We start from the raw sequence: 24,037 nt of genomic DNA, 5'->3' as shown, positions 1-24,037 counted from the left end.
AGACCATTCCTGACAGGTGTTTGTCCAACCTGCTCTTAAAAATCTCCAATAATGGAGATTCTACAGCCTCCCTAGCAATTTATTCCAGTGCTTAACCACTCTGACAGTTAGGAAGTTTTTCCTAATGTAGAACCTAAACCTCCCTTGCAGCAATTTAAGCCCATTTCTTCTTGTCCTGTGCTCAGAGGTTAAGAAAAACAATTTTTCTTCCTCCTCCTTCTAACAACTTTTTACATACTTGAAAACTGTTATCATGTCCCCGCTCAGTCTTCTCTTTTCCAGACTTAACAAACCCAGTTTTTTCAATCTTCCCTTATAGGTCATGTTTCCTAGATCTTTAATCATTTTTGTTGCTCTTTTCTGAACTCTCTCCAATTTGGCCACATTCTTCCTTAAATATGGTGCCCAGAACTGGACACAATACTCCAGTTGAGGCCTAATCAGCATGGAGTAGAGCGGAAGAATTACTACTTGTGTCTTGCTTACAACATTCCTGCTAATACATCCCAGAATTATGTTCACTTTTTTTTGGCAACAGTGTTACCTTGTTGATTCATATTTAGCTTGTTGTCCACAATGACTCCCAGATCCCTTTCCACAATACTCCTTCCTAGGCAGTCATTTTCCATTTTGTATGTGTGCTGCTCATTGTTCCTTCGTAAGGGGAATATTTTGCATTTGTCTTTATTGAATTTCGTCCTATTTACTTCAGAGCATTTCTCCAGTTTGTCCAGATCATTTTGAATTTTAATCCTATCCTCCAGGGCATTTGCAACTCCTCCCAGCTCGGTATTGTCCTGAAACTTTGTAAGTGTAGTCTTTATGCCATTATCTAAATCATTGATGAAGATATTGAACAGAACTGGACCCAGAACTGATCCCTGTGGGACCCCATTCATTATGCCCTTCCAGCATGACTGTGAACCACTGATATCTACTCTCTGGGAATGGTTTTCCAAGCAGTTTTGCACCCACCTTATAGTAGCTCCATCTAGGCTGTATTTCCCTAGTTTATTTATGAGGTGGTCATGCGGGACAGTATCAAACGCTTTACTAAAATCAAGATATAATTTGTGCAGGCAGGCAGTGTAGAGAATGCAAAGCAGTATATAATATGTTCACATTAAAGGTCACATGTTGTAGGGGAGCTTTCCTACAGCAAAGACTGAAAGCAGTTCATGTAACTCACAATCTACAGTATAAAACACTGCTCAAACGTTCGCTAAAGACGGAGGAACATGAGGCATTCCCTCTACCATCTCACAGGTTTTCATATTGTCAACAGAACTGTCCTAGCCATGTGAACCTTCGAGAGAGGGTGATAAATATACACATGGGACCCAAACTTTGGTCTCCCTTACTGCCTACCGGATGTTCCCATGCATCCATTTTATGTGAAAAAAAATGGTAGGAGAGTGTTCAGAGATAGGATCAGTAAATGAGAGCATCTCTAGAGAGAGGCAAATTAGTTTTGGCAAGGGGGTTGGTTGGTGACAATTTAAAAAGTGCTGTGATAATAGGTTCATAACATTATCTGAACACTTTCTATGTTATCTAAACACTTTCTGCATTGTGAATCTGTTATCTCAACACTTTCCCCACCATTGAAAAAACAAGAGTTAGTTAATATTCCTAGTGTGTTTCTGTACATGCGTGTACATATGGTTTCAGAGAATGACAACAGTATTCAGAAGGCATTCTTGATTTGTATAAAATAAAATTAATGTATTACAAAATAATGTAGTGATAATGAAAACGGCTGGACCAACAATTCTGGAAGCTGAAGTTCTCTCCCCAGAACAAAAGGAAGTATAGTTTAGTGGTTAGGGTGCTAGCCCAGGACTCAGGAGGCCTGGGTTAAATTACCAGCTGTACTAGACTTCCTGTGTGACTTTGGGCAGATCACTTAGGGCTAGTCTACACTGGCAGTGTTAAAGTGCTACCACAGCTTGTGTAGTCGCAGCAGAGCGCTAGTAGAGAGCTCTCCCACCACTCCAAAAAATCCATCTCCACAAGGGGCGTAGCTACCAGCACTGGTGCACTGTCTACAGTGGCGCTTTTTCACACTCCTGAGCATGAAGGGTGCAGCGCTGTAAAGTGCCAATGTAGACAAGCCCTTAGTCTCTCTGTACCTCAGTTCCGTATCTGTAAAATGAGCATAACAGCACTGCCCTACCTCACAGCAATGCTGGGAGGATAAATGTATTAAATACTGTGAGGCATTCATATACTACGGTATTGAGGAGCAGATAAGTACCTAAGATAAATAAGATAGCAGCACAATGTTGATAATGCTTTCCCCACTACATGCTGCATCATCCATATTCTAAAATGAGGTTCTTTGCATGAGAAATACTCAAACGTGTGTGTGTGTGTAGTTTTGGGTATTTCTCATACTTCAGATGTGACACATACTGTATCACCGGTACATATTGGTTTGAATCCTGCCCACCCAGGCTGAAATAAGACAAAATGAAGTAGTTGGTAGTTCCAGTTCAATGTTACACAAGGTACTATTACATTTGGCACAATTATTAGTAGTTTTTGCATAGGAAAGAAATTAAATTGATATGGAATGCAAACAGTTTAATATTAGTGTATGGCTGATACAGTGTACATGAAATAAAATGTATTTTGTATACATGAGAACCCTGAGATTTATGAATAGTCATTCATAAACTGAAGAGAAAAAGCGAAGGAGAAGAAGTGAGTCTGTGGCTTGTTGGGAAGAAAGTAAGCTCAGACGAAGGAATGATCTCCACAAAAACAATATAGACCTAGGGTGAGAGTTTTGTTGTTATAGTTAGCTTAGATGACACACAAAAAGAGAAATAATAATGTCTGGGGAACTGCTTGATGTGTTCCTTGTTTGGGTAAGCAGCTTCAGTCAGTGCCTTTTTTCTCCACCTTTTATAGTACCTTGTTTCCAGATTTACAAGTCTTTTTCTCCAGTGTGGTTTCAGAGGCTCATCCAGACCAGAGAACTTCTCTCACCACTGCTTCCTCCTGGTTAATTCAAACTCTGTAATCAGAAGAGAGAGCACAGATCTAATGCTCCTTACTTGCAAATCACTATAAGGTCAGGAGAAACATTTACAGAGGCAAAACCTCAAGAGGTCCAATACATTTTCCAAAGTAACCTCCAATCTCTTTCCTTATTCTTCACCCCTTTGGAGTTTTTTCATTTATTGTTGATTTAAGTAGGGTATTACAAGGTTCTGCCAAAAAAAAAAAAGAAGAAGAAGAAGAAAACAACAAATAAACCACCACCACAGGTAGCTTAGAAACACCATCGTGTGCAGCTGCAAGTGCTTTGGAAAATTAAAGTGCTTTCCAACAAGTAATCTTCAAATGCATAAAAACACTTAAAATATGACTCCTCTGATATGACTTACGGAACATCACTCTAAGAAGAAAATATTGAATTAGTAGAAAAACAACTTACACATATCTTAATAAAATGTCTCAGAAATCATTGCAGGTTCTTGCTGAGTTGTAGTATGATGGCTTTTAGGTCTAACAACTAAATGAAAGCAAATTTTTAAAAATGTATTCACTATAAAACTACCAAATAAGGCCCTGGTTCTGCAAACACTAACACACATGCTTACTTTTATACATGTAAGTAGTTCCATTGATGTCAAAATGTGTGTAAGTCTGTAAAGTTAAGCACATGCCATAAGTGTCCACAGGATTAGAGCCTCAGACTTTTGTGATGAGCTCTTATGGAGATAGTCTTGAATTAAACTTTTTTATTAACTCTTCTGTTTTCTGTCACATTACATGATTCTTTTTCACCACCATAAGCCACGCTTGATGTTGGGATTGTTCCTCATTATTTATCAGGTACTTGAGAGAAATGGATTAATATATTTTACTCTTTGCAATTTCTGCAATAATAAAATCTGTTTCTTCTTGCACCACAAAATGAATTTAGCTACTTTAAAGGTGCCTCACATTTTACTGGTGTTATAAAACATTCTTAGGATAGATGAACGAAGATCTCTTAATATTGGAGGTGATTACTGAAGACAACTGTTCTTTTTAACAATTGCATTTTTTTAGAAATCCAGTTTTGGAATATCAAAATTGTAACCAAAGCCTTGATATCTAGGAATCTCCTTCTAGAGTTAAGGGTTATAAAATAGTTGGGTGTGATAGTGAACAAAACTTGGCTTTGATTGCACACTGACTGACATCTGGCACATGCATTCAGAGCTTGGCTTTGAAATGTAATCCTTTGATAGCTTCTTTCACTTAGTGCAATTCTGGGAAAATAGCCTCTTTTAAGTTTGAATGCAGGATAACACAGCTTCCATCAGGTATTTGAGTAGTTCTAGCAAACTAAGGCTATGCCTACTGTAGGAGTGCTGTGGTGGTATAGGTATACCAGTGTACTATACAGGTGAAGTTCTCCTAGTGTGAGCACAATTTAGACTGGCAAAACTGTGCTTTTGCTGGTATCGATTATTCCAGACCCACCGAGTGAAATAAGCAATACCAGCAGAAGTGCCGTTTCGCCAGAGTAACTGCACTTAAACTAGGGGCTTTTGCTAGCACAGCTATGGCAATCAGGGATCATGCCCCTTCACAGCCTTGGCCAGCAGTATGCTGGCAGAAGTCCATAGTGTAGACTTAGCTTATGTAACAAAAAGAAGAGAAACCAAACCCCAAAAATATACAAAATTCCCAATTTATAGTGCATATTTAACTCTAGGCATGTTTTCATATTCATCATATTAAACACATAGTTCACTCAATATATGTGGAGATATTTCCTTGTAATATTTTTTCCTACTTTAACACACATCACTTGTAGTTACTTTTTGATTAAATTCATGACACTCCCAAAGTCTCTTTGATATTACACAAAGAGGCACTTCAAAAATTTAGATAGATTTGTTTGTTAAATAGCTCACAGGCTATTTAAGGTAATAGGGAGCATGGTGGAAGCACCTATATGGCAGTGATTGTCATCTGTGGGTGATTAAACATCAAAATGAAGCTGAGGCATTTGATCAATTACAAAGCTATTTATTGGGACATACGCTTGTTCTGTGAACCGTATTCCGTGTACATGTCAAGAATATATAGCATCTAAGAAAAGAACATAAACATTTTCATCACACTACAAAGGTTTAAAATGTCTTTGATGCTTCTTTTTAGGATTTTCTATTTATAATATATTTAAAAGCAGGACTCCAAATAGTTTATTTTGACTCTACCCTTGAAAAATTATCTGAAGCATGGCATGTAGAAAAGGAAGGATGTGACAGAACCCAAAATAAAAATTTCTATGCATTTGGTGAAACAGTAATGTTTGTTCTTTTCCTGGACCCTCATTAATGGAAGTCTTTCACTTGTGCAATAAAAATGTAATCATGTTCAGTATCTTTTATTATTTCATTCACCGTTTCCGAGCCCTTGTAACTTGCAACAGCCATCCTTGTAGGGTTAGATTCAGCTAGGTGCAGAACACTCTCACCCTGAGCCAGCAAGGTGAATGCATAACTTTAAGCTCATGAGTAATCACAGTGAAATTCATAGCAATACTCATGTAATTAAAGTTAAGTATGTGTTTAAATGTTCTTCTGGATCAAGGCCACAGTGCTCAGCACTTCGCAGTATTGAGTCCAAAAGCAGCTTCAGTCCTTCAGTGCCAAGGGAAGAAAAAATTCTTATATATATAAATAGTTGATAGATATTATTGTTCAATCTAAAATGTAATTCTTGTAGGCACAAATTTTACTAAATTAATCTTTGCTAATGAGAATAGACAGAATAATTTATGTTATAAATGACCTCCTACTCTACCCCACTCACGAAGATATGTCATAACTGAGATCAACCATATATCCTCCATAAAGAAAGGAAAGGATACCGCACAGGTAACTATGAAAATGGGGTTAGAGTCATGTGCAGTGTAGATAGACTACAAAGATACATGTATCATCTTTGAGGTTTTCCTGTGGTGCTTCTTATTTTATATTATATACCACAAAAAGACCTATCTAATTAAAATCATATAGGAAATGTACTGCCTGCATAATTTTTTGTAAGATTGTCTTAATAAAGAAAGAAACAAAGGAGAACGTGGCGATAAATTTTAGGTTTCTCTTACGCTCTATTTGATGTCAGCACACTTTCTCTTTATTGAGGGGAGGAGTACAGTCAGACATGAGACATTCATCATACAACTGAACTAATTTAATTTGTAAACAGCAGTCCTGTTGGTTTTAAAAGATTAAACTGAGATTAAAAATACTCTAGTGAAATATATCCCTATAGTGACATCATAAGACGACTTTGCATTTTCACTACCTAGCAGCTAGAAATGGTGTATGTGTGCGTGCATGCATGTATTTTTTATATGAAAGAAAGATCTTCAAATATAAAATAAGCCCATATGCAGCACACATACATATTGGGCTTTTTATGACATCCCCAAATACTTAGAAAACTTGCCCTTCTCATCAAGATGTCATCATAAGGCTGTGCAAGTGTTCAGTAGACTTATAACTCACATTAGACATAAATCATCAATTTATTTTGTGTATGTTTATCAATTTATCATCTGTCACATACAGTAAATAGATTTAATGTCCAAACTGCATACTTTTGTGTGTATTTCTTTGTGATAAATATTTCAGTCATCTGATTTTGAGCATTTCTTCTTCAAGTGCTTGCTTATGTCGATTCCATTCTAGGTGTGTGCATGTGCATAGTTACTGGAGATTTTTGCCTTAGTGGTGTCCATAGTGTTGGCTGTGGCAGCCCCTTGAGTGCTGAGCCCATGTGCTTGTATATAGATGCTGCTGACCCTACGCCCTCTCAGTTCCTTCTTACTGCCCATGACTTGATAGGAGCACCTTGTCTTGCAATCATAAGAGCATTAGCGGTTCTTCAACAGCCCATTGTCTTTTTTCTATATGGTTAGGTACTCAGCCTTTAAGATAAGTGTCAGTAGTTTGGTAATTAGAATCCCGACTGGGACTTTGCCCTGGAGCATGGTTCAAACCGTGCTCGTTATGCAGCAGGCCGATGCCTGTTTTGACCCCCATGACAGGAGTCTGAAGTGTCTGGGGGAGTCCCATAGGAAAGACAAGTGCAGAATCTGTAAGAACTTTTGCCCTAAAACCTAAAAGGAATGGGATATCTGCTTGAGGGCCCTCCTCGTGGAGCCTGCTCTTCTTCCTGCATCAGAGCCCTCCCACTCGGATCCCACGCTGAGCACCTTGGCATCAGTGTGGAGTGCATTGCTTGCACCAGGCTCCACCCAGCACTGGAAGGGAGAGGGACCTTGGGCAAAGGGCCTATGTCAGGCTATGTGCCCACCCCAGGGCTTCACAGGAGTATCGCTAAGGTCGGATCACCCAGCCCAGCCAGGAATCTGCCTCCAACTCCCGAGAGTAGCAGGGGACCTGGCTTCTTCTAGAGTCCTTGTTGCCCAAAGCAGCCCTGGTGGCTAAAGAAGAAGCAGGCCAACCAGCACTGCAGACACCATGCCAGGCACTGGACTTGGCTAAGGCACCAATGACTAAGTGCATGATGGTCATGGGACTGCCCCATAGGGCACTGGAGCACCTTTGGTCCCCGGACCACAGGCGTAGATCCCCGTCCCTGCGGCCTAGGACCTCTGCCCTGCATTCGTGGTCTCCAGTCAGGGATCCTTCTCACAAGCAGCTCCTCTTCCAAGAGGTTGAGAACCTCCTGCTCCTGGGGGCAGTGGAAGAGGTCTCTCGAGACATGAAAGGAAAGGCGTTCTACTCCCGCTCCTTCCTGATCCCAAAAGTAAAAGGGGGCCTCAAATTCATCTTGGACCTGCATCGTCTCAACAGGTCTCTCAAAAAATTGAAGTTTCGCATAGTCTCCCTGACCTCCATTATCCCCTCCCTGGATCCAGGAGACTGGTACGCTGCCCTTAACTTGAAGGACGTATATTTCCACATTTCCATTTTCCTGGGGCACTGGCACTTCCTTCATTTTGCGTTGGGCCAGTGCCATTTCAAATTCACGGCATTGCCATTCGGTCTCTCATCAGCCCCGAGAGTGTTCATGAAGTGCATAGCACCAGTGGCCACTTATCTGAGGCGTCAGGGTGTTCAAATTTACCCCTATTTCGACGACTGGCTAATAAGGGGTCGGTCCTGGGATACTGCTAAGGCAAAAATCTCTGATGACTGTGCACATGGGTGCGCACACACCTAGAATGGATGGACATGAGCAACACATCTTGAAAAATAAAGTTAACCACTTTTTCTTCACACACAACTCCATTTAGGGCAGAAGTTATGTAGCCCTTCCATTCCACAGGCAGCAACTAGTACTTTTTGTTTGTTCAGTCAGCACGCATTCACACTCACCATCATTTGGTGATAACACAATGTAGTGAAGTATCAGGCTTGTAGCCTTCTCAGAGTGACTAGGGGAGTAGCTGGAAGACTATTTCACATGCATAGTGGTTTCTGGCATCCTGAAGAATGTCAGAGAGGCACAAAAAATACAGAAAAAGTAAGTTAACAGAAAAAATACATTTACGTTCATTCATTATCCACAACTGGGACCAGATATTTTAAAGAGTTCAGTGTGCTGAGCTCTTCTGAAAATCTGGCCCTGACAGAGGATGCTGAGCACTTTTTTAAGTTTAGTCCTGTGTGTGTTCTGTTGTACTTGTGTAGTTTCTTACAGGGGAATGTCTCATATACATAACTACAAGAATTGTATGAAAAATATTCTTTGTGGAGTCTTTGTAGTTTAGAGAGAGTGTAACTAGGACTGTTAGTCACCATTACGAAAACTGGATGTTGATAAAGCGCCACTGAAGATTTGTTATGTAAAATACAGACAATAAAGTTTCTTGCAATCGTATTTGTTGTTCATTACAGACTAGTCCTAAATATGTGGCCTGCAGTTACAGTACTCTACCAAGACCTTTGCTTTTATCAGTATGTAAATGTTACAAAAATAAATAAATGGAAGTCTTATATCTGTTCCTGAAAGCTGACTTTTTCAGCATGTTAATTTCTTCCCCTTCCCATTGTATTTTATTTATAGCTCAGTCTTACGCTTTGTAGCAGGATTGATTTCTGCAGCTTGGTATTTAACGAATTATATGAAACGGTACTGAAGACAAGAATGTCAGTATGTTGAGATATGCATGCCTAACAAGAACACATCACTCTGTGCACTGACACTGTTTTCTTGAAATAAAACTCATGTTTGTTACCAAAGTAAATATTTTATACAAAATCTGCCAGAAGCTTACCAAGAGTGTGTAGAGTCCCCAAACCTTGATCTTTATTGTTGTTGGTCTTCAAAAGCTGTGCTTAAAACAGTGAGTCTGTTGCCAGAGGGAACATTCACTTTATGTAACTGTTTATTCTCTTGCTAAGTATTGCAATACAGCCCCCTGGAGTAGGACTTAGGAACAGTAAAAGAGGAGAAGCCTGATACTGTACACAGATGGATAAACGTTGCTTTCCCTGGACACATTTGCTCAGCAGAGGAAGAGTTCTGCGGTTAGGAATTCATTAGCTCCGGTCAAGACTGGCTACAGAGAACCAAAACATGATTAAGCAAGATTTTCCATTTTTCTCTTGTTCACATATCTCAGGCAGATTTACTTGGATGTAGTGCTATGAATGATCCTGATTTCACTAATCAAACTTGTAACTGTCTGCTAGGGTACAATATATGAATAATGGGCTAGTTATCTAAGAATGTTACATTTCCAGGAACATGACATGAAATCCTTCCTATATTTTCACTCTCCTTGTAATTCATGTTCCATATAGCGTGACCAGATGTCCCGATTTTATAGGGACAGTCCTGATTTTTGGGTCTTTTTTTTATATAGGCTCCTATTACCCCCAACCCCATCCCAATTTTTCACCATTTCCTGTCTGGTCACCCCAGTTCCATATGCTATTTCTTTGAGTTATCTGAAGTGATGTTATTTAGTCTGTTGATGTTAATGCTTAGTTTATTTTGATGTCACCTGGTTCACTGATGACAAAAGGTGCAATGTGCTATATTCTCTCCACTGTGGAAACATATGCATCTTTATCTTCCTAAATTCCCATTTTGTCTATTTCTTACTCTGACAATGTTTATAGAAGGTTGTGAATGTTGTGTAAGAATGAATATGACTTGTTCATGTCTGACTGCTTTGCAAGAGGCTTGAAAGAGTCAATATCTGGTCCCAGATGGCTATTTTTCTTTACTTCAGTGGAAAGCAAGAAGGACTTTCACAGTCAACACTGTAGGAAGCTTGTAGAATCAGAAGGATTCCTGTGTACTGTCCTAAAGACCAGAGTTCAAAATGATTTCTTCACAAATAGGTTTTCCAGCTGCTTTAGAAAATCTGGCCTGCTGAAGTCTTTGCAGAGACTATTTCCACTTGATCTTAGACCAGACTTTTCATCATTTCGCAATGAAAGCCTTATGCATATAAAAGGGCATCATCCTTTGTCCAGAGACTAATATTACTTTTGTTTAAATGTTTTGGGTTCTGTTTATGATTTTATTTGTTATATGAGCAGAGGGTTTTGTTTTGTTTGGGGGTTCTCTCTCTCTTCCCCCCGCCAGCCCCCGAGCAGAGTAGCTGAATACAAATACCATGACTCTATGACCCATTTCCTTTCCCCCTTACAGCTTGCTGTAAAAACTTAGTGGCTAGTTTAAATCTACTGTACAAGTGGTAGAGCAGTAAACTTAAAATGTCTTTTCCGTTGCCATATGGAAATCAAGTAAAACTTGCTAGTTCCCATTGCTGAATGATACAAAGTACTACTAAACACAGTGTGTGCAATGCTGAGGAGATTGAATAAAAGTTTAACCACCTTCCATTTTGATGCTTTTTAAAATAACCTGGCCCCAGATTTTCTAGTGTGAACTTTTTTCTCCTTTTTATAGCGTCAGTTGTAGAACCTTTAAACAGAAGCATAACTTTTATTTAAGGACAAACACTTGTTTTACAAAAGATGCAGAATGATTTAGAGATTTAACGAGATTAAACAACATCCTGTTCCAGACTATCAGTTCAACTATTCAAAAAGAATTTACTGCAGTGTTGCAGTTAGTTGACTTAAACTGTGAAGTGAAATTGTTACAGTTGTCAGTGTTATTTCCTTAGTTGAAGGTAATTATGTTGTGGCTGGCTTAGCGCCAAAGCCAACAACTATTAAAGAATGCCTTGCCACTGTAGTCTTGCAATAATTTATCTGAATGATATAAAGTGTATGGGTTTTTTTGTTGTTGTTTGGCTGGGTTTTGTTTATTTAAGAAGTGTGGCGTTACAATTAGCAATGTTTAAGCAAATGATTAGATGTAATGTAATGCAAAGCAATTCTATGTGGTAGATTAAGTGGGAACGTATTATTTTCATTATTATTTACTGAACATTATTCTTGATGGTGTATGGCAGTGTCATAGATGGCCTGAACCACCAGATTATTGAGATTGTTGCCTTCTAAGCAATTCTCTGTGCCTTTTTTTGAAGTTCATTTCTGGTCCTAAGAGTCCTCTTTCCTTTTCATCCTGAAGACAATATTTTGACTTCTTGGAGCCTTCTGCATGCAGACAACTGTTTGTAGTGAGCTTTCCTTAATTGAAATGGGTAGGAAAATGAATCTCTGACGTTGATGTCCAGGTTCCATCATAAGCCAGAAGTTGGTAATTGTGCTGTGTACAGTCATTTTCAGTGGTTCTGAGCTCAGTTTACTTAAGTGAAACAACAGAACTGGGTTTTCAACCCAGTCTGGCCCCCATCTGCTACAAAATCTGTCCTCTCCTCCCCCACATTCATTGATATGCTCATGAACCAGTTTTTTATTTCTTTTTATCCAGCGAACACTTGTCTTGCGCCTTCACATTCTTCCTTCATGGGGAAAGCAACGTGTGCACAAGTGTGGAGATTGCCCAACACCAGCCAATCTTTTTGATCAATGAGGAACATATCCACATGGCCCAGTCCTCTCCTGCACCATTCCAAGGTAAGTGCACATTTGACTGTGGCAGTTCTGGAAGTATAAAGACTTATGTGCCTAATTTAATTCCTATATTTCAAACCTCCCTAACTTGGCCCCAGTAATGGTGTCAGGAATTAGATCCAGAAATGATTAAGAAACAAAACTCAGTAATTTTTAAAATAGAATAAAGTTCCCCTCAGGAAACTGGGTGCATGGGGTAAAATCCTGTTAAGATTTTTAATATGACACTTAGCTGTAAATAAATGTTAGGCCTTGTTTTCCAGGTTTTTCTAGTCATTAACTTCATTAGATGCAAATATTTTCTGAAAAAACGTACAACAAAACAAACTGTAATTGTTGTTGAAAGATCTGTTATTGAAAAGGTGTGCATGACCATTTTGTATATTAGCACAGTGTCACAAGGTCCAGTAGGCTCTGGTCTATGGGTAGTGTTCTTAAATGCTACTGCAGGACAAATAATTGATCATAACATAGATTATTTGCTTGAACTGGAGTGTTTTTGTCTGAGCGACAGTCCCTCATTTTATTTTTCCTTCAGTGTGCTGTTTGTGGTGCAATGCATTTGTCAAAATGCAGATTTTTCAGAAAGAAAGGTGAAAATACAGAGCTTAACCAAAGAGAAGAATGAGCATTTAAAATATATAATAAGAGACATACCTGATATAGTCTTAAAGTTACAGGTTTTTACAGCGTTTTAGGTTACAGTGTAGTGTTGTAAGCCATAAAAATGCCCTGTGCAATTTGGAAAAGAAAACATTGCACTTACACTACATTTTTTTAAAAGTATTACATACTGTATTACAGTATATCTTCAGAAGTATGTCTTCTGTTGTTCCATTGATGTATAATTATTATCTCTTAATATTTATTCCATTATTTTACAAAGTGAAGTTGTGTGCACTATATTTTGAAAATAAACAAAATGCAAAGAACTGTTCTCTATAATCACAGTGCGAACAAGACTGAGACTGAATCTAGGGGAAGTGGAATGTGGTTGCTCTGCGATTAAAATCCACATATTGTAGAGACTAGAGAGTGGTATGTTTTATTTTTCAGTTCTGTTGAGTCCTTATGGTTTAAATGGTACATTGACGGGCCAAGCATACAAGATGTCAGATCCAGCAACCCGTAAATTGATTGAGGAATGGCAGTATTTCTACCCCATGGTGCTGAAGAAGAAGGAGGGGCTGAAAGAGGAAGAAGAATTAGGATATGATGACGATTTCCCTGTGGCAGTTGAAGTCATTGTTGGTGAGATTTAGAATTTTGCCTAAAGAACATTTCACCCCACCTCATAATTAAAAAAAAAAATCTAATTAATCAGAAACAACCTTTATAATTTCCCTATCTGGTTTTGTGGCTCTCTTGACACTAGAGCATTCTGACTAGTTATCTTGCCTCAAGGTTCTTACTCCCTGTATCTGTGATGCTACTCTCACAATATCAAGCTTCTTATTTCAGCTCCCTATTAGTCATAAAGGGAGGAAGGAATACTTAGGAATGAATATGCAGGCTGTAAACTTTAGATCTTTTATATTTTGACTGGTAAGATTTGTCTGGTGCATATTGAAACCAAGACAAGGCCAGCTTGGGTAGCTGAATAATAAATGGAGAATTTACAGACTTATTTTCTTCTTCCTGTTCCCATGCTTTATAGGTGGCGTACGAATGGTGTATCCTTCAGCTTTTGTTCTCATCTCTCAGAATGACATCCCCCTGTCTCAGAGTGCTGCCAATGCTGGAGGCCACATCAATGTGGGTCAGCAGGGACTTGGCAGCATGAAAGATTCCAGTAATTGTGGGATGCCTCTCACTCCACCCACTTCCCCAGAGCAGGCCATCATAGGTAAGCAATAAACCTAGCAAAGAGACCTGAATCATCCTATTGAAAACTCATTTTAAATATTCTTTAACTGATTCAGTGAATGGCAGTGTTCCATAATCTCTTGTCAGTTTACTGTTTTGAACCAACTTAGGTGTTACTTACTGAGGTGTACTCCAGCATAGTGTGCTTTCATTTTTGAATAGATTATGATTGCAGGGGGGATAAATGTGTGAACAGCAGCAGAAAAGAGAGAGAGAATACGCTAATGAGTAGAACACAGGGACTTTCATGAGTTCACAGAACAGAAGAGTTACCAGTTTTGTAAGAGTTAATTTCTGCCCAGTTTATTGGAACTCTATTGCATTTATGAAACAGCATGGGCACCTGAGACTGCAGAAAGGATCAGGCCTTGTCAGAGTTCTTAATTGCATACTTGCTTAAGGGGGATGTAGGGATTAATTAGTAAATCATTGTAAAGTATTACAAACATGAAAAATACCATATAATTTATTAAGCATTAATATTGGAACAATGCCAGTATCTAAATGATGGTCAATATATTGACCAACATAGTGAGGATTGAACCAAGGACCTCCAGGGAAAAAAAAAAGAATGAGTCTCTGCAGCTTAAGGTAAAAAGTCAGGCTCTGTAGGTGGAGAATGTAATGAACTCTCATGAGATGTGGGTGGGACAAAGAAGGGGACACGTAAAACACGCTGACCAGTGGAGTTGCGTATTTCTTCTAAATGAAGGAAACTCATCTCGAGCATTTGAGGCCCGTAACAGTTTGAATCCCAGCTGGGTACGCACTTATGTGACAGCTGACACCAAGGATTACACTTGACTTCAGTAGAGCTAAGTAATTTACACTAGTTGAGGTTCTGGCCTTCTAATCTGTTGTTATGCCACATATTTTCTATACTTCTGTTTTCCAGTACACTCTTACTGCAGACAGTTGCATGTAAACTATATCTTTATTTCCAAGAAGTTCATCTACCTCTTTTTGATCCTCACGCAGGTCATGATACCACATGACTGTACACTTAGTTGCCACAAAGGTTACTATAAAGTCACAGAAAGTTTTTATGTAGATCAGTTCTGGATTATTCTGTTTGCATCATTTGATTTCAAAGATTTGCCAGTCATTACAATTTATTTATGAATACATTCCCTGATTTCAGAAGCACTGGTGTGTTTTTTAATTTAAACCTCAGTGTAGGAATTGTGGTTTGGATTCATAAAAGATGCTCTAAATTGAGTCATGCATGCAGGATCATTATAGTATGCTCAGCAATGAAATTTTGGACAACTTTCATCTGTTAGCAGCTTGTCTTGGAACAGTTTATGTTTATTATCTCAGTGGATTCTTAAAATCACATCTGTCTACAGTGTCCCTTCCAGTTATACAGATTGAATATTGACTTTAAACATGCTTGAAAGAACCCAAGTCAGTTGCAAACTAAACATATTGGGGCTTAGTGACAAGGCCATTGGACAATCATGCAGAAACAATATAAGTTACAATGCAAACTAGTAATTTGAATAACATAGAATCATAGAAATATAGGGCTGGAAGGGACCTTGAGTAGTTATCAAGTCCAGCCCCCTGTGCTGAGGCAGGACCAAAAACACACAGACCATGTCAAACTCATCTTAAAAACCTACAGTGATGGGGATTCCATAACTTCCCTCGGAAGCCTATTCTGGAATTTAACTGCCCTTATAGTTAAGATATTCCTAATATCTAACATAAATCTCCCTTGCTGCAGATTAAGTCCATTACGTATTGTCCAACCTTCAGAGACCATGGAGAACAATTGATCACTGTCCTCTTTATAACAGCCTTTAGCACATTGCAGGCGTGTTATCAGGTCCCCCCTCAGTCGTCTTTTCTCAAGACTAAACATGCCCAGTTTTTTTGTCCCTTCCTTAGAGAACAGCTTTTCTAAACTTTTTATCTTTTTTGTTGCTTTCCTCTGTATTCTCTCCAATTTGTCCACATCTTTCCTAGCCACCTAAAGTGTGGTGCACAGTACTCCATCTGAGGCCTCACCAGTGCCAAATAGAGTGGGACAATTACCTCTTGTCTCTTATAAGTATAGTCTTTTGAGTTGGGTGTTTTTGTAGGTAACGTGCCATCTAAAAAATGAGCTAACGTTTGGTTTAATTTTTAAAAAGTTAAGTATTCTAAAATACTAAGATACTATGCAAATGAACTAGGAGATGAAGGAGATGATGATGATTGACTGATTTAGCTGAGACGTCACAAGTAATCTCACTAGCTAAAAATGAGCTGTTCATAGGGAACAGCCAAAAGGAATGGAAGTAAGAATGAGAGAGTAGTAGAATGATAGTTTGGGCTTTTAATAAGGCAAGAGAGAGAGGAAGGTGGGAAAGAGAAAAAGGAAGAAAGAAAGATCTAATGATGTCAGTTGAAGATGGCCTACCAGCCTAGAGTGTGTGTATATGTGAGTTAAGTTAGATTGGTGGTATTCCTTTCCTGGGCAGTAAGCACAGTTGTTTAAAAACAAAAACAAAAATCTACAAAGTAAACAAACTAAGTTTTGACTGGCTAGTTATTGACTGAAACAGGACCACATCTGTAAATAGATACACCTCATCACAGGGTATCTGTGATGGTACAGTATATTTAGAAAGAAAGGATTTGTAGGATAGGGAATATATTAGTGTCATGTAATAGAAGAGACAGAGAGTGTGTGTGTGTGTGTGTGTGTGTGTGTGAGAGAGAGAGAGAGATTTGCAGCATGTGGGAAATAATGAAGTAAAAAAGACCTAAAGACTAAAAGTAAATAAATAATATTAAAGTAAAATTAAAAGCCTTCTAAATATATATTTATAACTCTTTAAGATCCTAAATTATAATCAGGCGAGTTAGATAGACTTATTTATATGCAGTTTTAAAACACAGTAGTAGAAAATCATTTTCTCTTTCTTTATGTGCCAGAACCTGAGTTTGGGGTTCTGTGCTTCTTGTGTAAGAGTTAATGCCACGCCAGATACTAAAAATTGAGTAAAAAATACAGCTACCTGCTCTGGTTATTTTAAGAGTTTGGTGAGTGGCCTGTTTTTGCAAGAAATACACAGAATTCAGATGTAGATAAAAATACCTTTTAAATGTATTTTTAAAATATATGTTTGATATATTACAGTGTGCCCAGGTTCTCTTAATGCTTTAAAATGTTGAACAGTTTCAGTTCCTGTTAAACAGAGAATATCTCAGGAGTTCTAAGCATGTTTTGCATAATAATTAAATTGATAAGTGAGGGGCAGAAGCCATAAAAATTAAGGAAAATGTTAATTTAGTCCAAGCTGTCAACGGTTGTTACTGTTGGAACTCTGAGAGTAAACATGACTCTGCAAACTATGATAGCGATGCTTCAGCAAATGGAAGCAGCATCACATTATTTAAAAATGTTAAAAGCATATAGTAAAACAAGTGCTAAGGTATATAGAGAATGAGATTTTAAGTTTATAGGAAGAAGTTACCCTTGGGATTGCAAAGTGACCTCTAGTGATTTTTGGCATTTACACCATTATCCGTCAGGTTTTATAATATTTTTCAACCCTTTAGGCAGTAATTTTCCACTATAAATTTCAGTTTCAGTGCATGAAACAGACCAGATTTGACTGTTTACATATAGGCTGTGTGTGTGTGTATGTATGTGTATATATAAAATCCTACCTAGACACACATCATATAGTGAAAAATATGCAACAGGCCTCTGAACATGCACTGCAAAATGTTGGAGCATATCAAGTCACACACTCAAGTGTAGAGTTCGTGTGCTGATAACCTGGCCACTAGTGCTTCACAGTAGTTGTAACTGTGTTGGTTTTGGATGTTGGTATTATCACAGAGTACACCAATACCAGAGTATGGTTTATGAAAATGTATTCTGACACCAGCGACAGAATGAATTTGCTAAACTGGAAGGGTTAATTCAGTTTAATTTAGTCAAGATGCTTTTCATCACAGATCTGTCAATTTCAAAAACAACATTATGATGTATTCCAAAACAAGCAAAATACATTATTACAGCCACAGACTTTAGTGCAGGGGTGGTCAAACTACTGCACACGGGCATTTTAATCCGGCCCTCAAGCTCCCACTGGGGAGCGGAATCTGGGGCTTACCCTGCTCTGGCACTCCAGCCAGGGAGCAGAATCAGGGGCTGCTCTGCGCGGCTGCCAGAAGCAGTGGCATGTCTCCCCTCTGGCTCCTATGCATAGGGGCAGCCAGGGGGCTGTGCTCCGCATGCTGCCCCTGCTCCAAGTGCCACCCCCACAACTCCCATTGGCTGGGAACTGCGGCCAATGGGAGCTGCAGGGGCAGCATCTGTGGATGAGCGGCGCACAGCAGAGCTGCCTGGCTGCTCCTCTGGATAGGAGCTGAAGTGAGAACATGCTGCTGTTTCCAGGAGCTGCTTGATGTAAGCGCTGCCCAGAGCCTGCATCCCTGAGCCAACCCTCCATGCCACAACTCCCTGCCCCAGCCCTGATCCCCCTCCTACCCTCCGAACCCCTCGGTCCCAGCCCCAAGCACCCTCCTGCACGTTGAACTCCTAATTTCTGGCCTCACCCCAGAGCCCGCACTCCCAGCCAGAGCCCTCTCCCCCTGCTGTACTACAACCCCAATTTTGTGAGCATTCATGGCCCGCCATACAATTTCTATACCCAGATATGCCCCTGGGGCCAAAAAGTTTGCCCACCTCTGTTTTAGTGAGTCAGGGAATGCTTTGATTTTAATGATTGCTGCTTTTCCCATCACTTCCTTTAAGAAAAGAGGAACAAGAAACAATATCTGGACTTACTAGAGAGACATCTGCAGTCACCAGGAATCATACAGGAAACTGAGTTAAAAAACCTGTACACAGAGTAGCAACTGTAGCTTGCAAACCAAATCATAGAGCGAAACCAGTAGATTTTTTTTTCTTCTGATATAGTGAAGCGATGACTATTTTCAGTGTTTTATTCCTAAGGCTTCTTAAATTGTGTCAGACATAAGGACAAACAGTTCTGTGCAGAGATCTGACCTTGTTAAAAGCTTGCTATCATTTCCTTCTTTGCTGGCCTGAGCATAGAGTGTAGTGTTAGGCATCCAGCAGGCTAAATGAACTTACAGCTCCCTCTGCTGTTCCAGTCTGTGTTTTAAAGCTGAGTATATTAGGGTCTCAGACTTTCCAAACAGCTCTCTCAGTGAGCAACAGAAACATTTGCTCATACTGTGAGTAACAGGGTTTTACTCCACTGGTGAAAAGAAATTAAGTGCAAAATAAAAATCGTAATCCTTAGGTGGTGGTGATTAAGGTTGTAATACCACTTTCACTTTTTTTCCACCAGCCAAGCAGTATTGTCAGAATGGGTCTTGAGTATCACCTAATAGCCTATTATTAGTGTATGTTCAGTTGTGGTGGTGAATACTAAGGAAGTTCAATTAAAAGTTAAGATTTTCTACCAAAATCTACACTAATGATGCAAATCAAACACAGAAAGAAAATGAGAGTGAAAATTCCATCCCCAAATGTGAGCAAGTATTATCACTCAGTAATGCCTTCTTCACCTCTTGTGTTAAAACCTGCTTCTTCTCTTTGTATCAGTGCGTGTGTAGAACACCTGGTGCAAGTAAACAATCTGTGGTTTAATGCTGTAGAGGCCCTTTCTTATAGAACCATGTATCTTGTGATGAGTTGTTGTTTTAACAAGACCACGACTGTAAGTTAAACTTAATAGCCAGCAACAGTGAAAAACTACATCACACAATTCCACTCCCTAGTGCTGTCTCTGGTGTGCTGACACAAATTTTGCTTGTGGCTGTAGTTTACTGATCTTTTCATAGCTGGTGACACTCTTAAAACTGCTCTAAGCTTTTATTAATGAACACAAGCATTTGTAAACTCATCAGCCTATAAGTTGAAAAGCCCTTCCAGGAAAATCTAATGTTATAGCTGCTGTTACTCTTGTCTACAATACTGTTTGATTTTTTTTGGTTATATTTTGTTATTTTTTATTTTTTTGCAGGTGAAAGTGGAGGTACTCAGAGCTCTGTCAGCCATTCAGCTTCACAGGAGGGGGCAGTCACTCTGCACAGTCCAAAGAAATCAGGGAAGATTCCTCCAAAATTCCACAATCATATGGTCCACAGAGTCTGGAAGGAATGCATTCTCAACAGGTCACAATCCAAGTAAGGGAATAATTCTGCTCATGTTCTTTATTGATAATAGTACAGCTGTCACACTTAAAAACTTGCTAGTTTTGCCTTAATACAAACAATGAGGTAGCATCTATTTCCTTCACCTCCCTATTCAAGGTGAATAATGCAAGGTAACGTTATCTAAGATAATTTCCAATTATTTTATCTTGAGAACAAGTAATAGTGACAATAATGCTTTGTATTCACTCGTTTAGCTCATTTCACCTCTGGCTGTCTGAGCTTTACACATGTAGCCAAATTCTGCTTGTGGTTACTCACGTGCTAACTCATTGATGACAAAAATATTAGTTCACATTAGAAATACAAAATTACTAGGTCTGGAGGGTAGATGGCCTAAGGACAAATAGCCCGCTAAAGTTTATATTTTTAACCTTATATTCATTTATAGATGTAAACATTTGGAAGGATATATTTGTATTTGGCAGGATGTAACTCAAACTGCAACGTGCATGGTGGAGCATAGCTATTAGTGCAGTAGCTTTTCATTTCTGGAGGTTTAAAATATCTCACAATGGGATGACGTATAGATGTTCCAGCAAGTTTTACCTCTGTTATTTCCATGTAGTTTCCTCACTAGCCCATTCAACAACATTTCCGAATGCAATTTTAATTGTTACATGTATTGCCTGCCATGTGACTTTTTTGCTCAAACTCCTGATATAGGCTACATGATTCCCCTTTGTGGATCTAGAAGTAAATTTTCATATTTGGCTGAGGTAAAATTCTGAGGCATAGATGAAGGGATTGGGCATGGCGTAGATTTGTTTGAGGAATACACAAATGTCAACAAGATCTACAGTTTATTAATAAAATGGCATTGTGTATGAGGTGATAATTTCCATAATATTTATTTTTATTCCCGTTAGGAGGAGTCAGATTGCTACTTCAAATCTGGAGGAAGAAGTCCCAAGCAACACTGTTTCTTGGGATTTTGTGGATCCGGTCCAAAGAGTCAGTTGTTCTTGTTCCAGGTATGTAGCAAAGAGAAGAATTATTGTGTCCGGTTGAATGAGGCTTGCGAAGTTGATGCACAATATAAAATTGTGTTCAGAATCACTACACAACAAGCAGGCGTGCTTACAGAAAATAAAAGGGAAGATCATCAGCTGGTGGAAATCAGTCTAGTTCCATCAATTTGCACCAGCTGAGGATCTGGCCTGCTATCTTCTAATGATATGCAGGGAGGTGACAGGAATTTAATTTACTCTTGTCACCACTGTACGGTACCTGAGCTGTTTTATTCTAACTCAGGTGTATCTGTTTAATAGATTCAGTTGATGTTTTTAAAATCAGGGTTTATCTTATTTTCTGGATCTTTTTTCCTGTGTAAACTATTATATTTAAATATTAAAAATCTAAGACATTATTAAATGATTGCTCAGATTTACAGTATTTAGTGTCTTTTCTTCTACTGTCTAGCTGTTTTGCAGAATTAAAAACAGATGAGATAATATTAGAAGTAATTATAAAAACAGTACTTAGCAAATCTGTTTTAAAACTTGACATAAATAGTATAGTATCAGAGGGGTAGCCATGTTAGTCTGGATCTGTAAAAGCAGCAGAGAGTCCTGTGGCACCTTATAGACTAACAGACGTTTTGGAGCATGAGCTTTCGTGGGTGAATACCCACTTCGTCAGATGCACCCAAACGTCTGTTAGTCTATGAGGTGCCACAGAACTCTCTGCTGCCTTTATAAATTGTATAGTTTAATTAAAGTAAACTTGTGATGGAAGAAAACTTATGGAGCAAAATATATTTCAGGATTTTGTTTGGAAGTTTGAATCAAGTAAAAATCAACATGTCTAAAGTTTAAAAAGTTCCATGCATTTCAGAATATGACTATAGAGCAGTGCTTCCAAGGGGACTTGTAGTATTATAACTGTTTGCAAAGTTCCATACAGTCTGCATAAAGTCTTTATTCAAAAAATGGATACGAGATGGCTCCTACATATGCCCACAATTTTTTAAAACTATTCTGTGTTAAATTAAAGAGAGCAGGAGCTAACACTGGCAATCCTGTAACTTTCAGATGGAACATCATTGACTCCTCTATTTTACAGCATCAAAAAATGAGGAGGAGAGAGGAAAGAGCATATATGAATTTAGACACCTAACTTCAGATTTTTTTTCTTCCAAGTTACTGCTTGTAACATTTAGTGGAGTTATTGCCATCATCATGGAAAGTGAACTGTGCAATGCTGTCTCTTTGCCTTTGAGGTGGAATTCCATAGTCCACCACATTTTTGAGTGATAAGGTTATCATAAGCAAAATAATCTGTTTTAATTTACTAGTGCTGCTTATGAAACTACTGAAGTGATTAGCCCAGGAATTCAGAGCACCTAGAAGCCTTGTGGCAGAAAATTTTTTGCACAAAATTTGTATCGTTTGGAGAGAAAGTGTGGAGACTAGATATAGAAATAAAATTATCTGGCTGGTAAATGGTAGTAGCATATTGAGTATGAGGAGTTGTGTGTTTCAGTAGGAACATAGGCACATAACCAAGATAGGTTCATTACTGATTAAAAGTTAGCTTCACAGTCTGTAATCTTGGGAATGGGAGAGGATCATGGTGGTAAACCTTTAGAAACAAAAAGGAAAGAGCTAGGTAGAAAGACTCCATTGCGATGAGCAAAAATGTAAGACCATCCCTTTTGTAAATGTAGACTTGAGTAAAGTTGACCTGTCAGTATGGTTGCCTGTTTGAATTAGTTATAGTTGGTTTGTTTTGTCTCTGTGATAACAAACATTTTGAAATGTAGCTACTCCAGGTTTGCTAGTATGCAAATGACAATTGTATAATCTCTGTGGAATGTGATTTGTACTTCATTACCTACTAGCATTCTTCCACTAATGGAGAATAATTGTGCCCTCTTATCTCAGGATTTTTTTTTTGCAGTTTGTTTGTAGTCTTTTGTAGTTGTTTAATCTTTTAATTAAATATACTATCTATAGAGATATTTACATTTTTGGATGAATTTCCTGAACTTTAGTTCCCATGAAAGCTGTCAGCTCATAGTACAGACTAGATCCATGTGCAGTGTGGGCAAGTACTCTGCAAGTTTGCATGCACAACTAATTCAGTGCATTTCCATCTTAATTTTCAATGTTCATAATGCCCCAGCCCTTAACTTCTTCTAAGGTGAGATAGTCAATTGTACCAAATGTTTATAATAATTTTGTGATGAAATATGTACTATAGCCAGCCAGAAATCATCAACCTCCCCACCCTTATTTTAAATTTGATTTGAATCTGCTTTAACCAAAGTATCCAGCAATGAAAAGCTGATGCATTAACCCACTGTACTACCTACCAACCGTGTAACTATATTATCAGAAAGGTTATCATGTAATGCAAAGGAAGCTATCACAAGGTCTTCACAGACTGTCTCCGAGATAATGAAAACACCATTTAATGGCTGCAACATCTAGGATATTGAATTTCTTTCCTGTGCTTCCAATTTTAAAAGAGATTGGATTGCTGTAGCACAAGATGTCTTAGAATTTAAAGTCACTATCAATACGAAAATTCATAGTTGGGGGTGGGGATTTGGACTGTGTAAAATATTCAGCAATTGATTAATATGGCACAACCACCTCTTATTTGGCACTAGTTGTGTGCCGCCTCACTCTCCCGGTCTGGAGGAAAAATGGCATGAAAGCAACCTGCTGTGCATTGCATCTGTGAGCACAGCTAAAGCACACAGTATGGTATCGTTCCCAACACATGCTCAAGATATACAGGAAGAGTAGTGTTGCTTCAGTATTGTTATGAAGAAAAACAGCTCTTCAGTGGTGAAAACAATAATACTTGGTATTTCTACATTATCTTCCATCTAAGAATTTTAAACAAACATTAATTCTTTCTCCTAGAATATTGCATGTGTGAGATAGGTGTCATTATCCCCATTTTGCAGACAGGGGAACTGAAGCAGAGAGAAGCTAAGTAACCCTTCCAAGATCACTTTACAGTTTGCAGCAAGGCAGGAA

The 24,037-nt window shown here is 38.6% G+C and overlaps 1 protein-coding gene across 4 annotated transcripts in view; it reads left to right on the top strand.

Moving 5' to 3' along the window:
* Positions 1 to 24,037, top strand: part of MED13L (mediator complex subunit 13L) — a 389,999-nt gene that overhangs the window by 292,268 nt on the left and 73,694 nt on the right. For all 4 annotated transcript variants that reach the window (XM_050924289.1, XM_050924288.1, XM_050924287.1 and 1 more), the window contains 5 exons: positions 11,848 to 11,993; positions 13,047 to 13,241; positions 13,648 to 13,836; positions 19,856 to 20,018; positions 20,915 to 21,019. In XM_050924289.1, coding sequence (XP_050780246.1) covers positions 11,848 to 11,993; positions 13,047 to 13,241; positions 13,648 to 13,836; positions 19,856 to 20,018; positions 20,915 to 21,019 — 798 coding nt within the window. The remainder of the gene's footprint in view (positions 1 to 11,847; positions 11,994 to 13,046; positions 13,242 to 13,647; positions 13,837 to 19,855; positions 20,019 to 20,914; positions 21,020 to 24,037) is intronic.

The sequence above is a fragment of the Gopherus flavomarginatus genome, chromosome 15 (assembly GCF_025201925.1).
Source record: "Gopherus flavomarginatus isolate rGopFla2 chromosome 15, rGopFla2.mat.asm, whole genome shotgun sequence".
Lineage (NCBI taxonomy): Eukaryota > Metazoa > Chordata > Testudines > Testudinidae > Gopherus > Gopherus flavomarginatus.
Note: the sequence above shows the minus strand (reverse complement) of the source record. Positions and strands in the feature narration are given on the sequence as shown.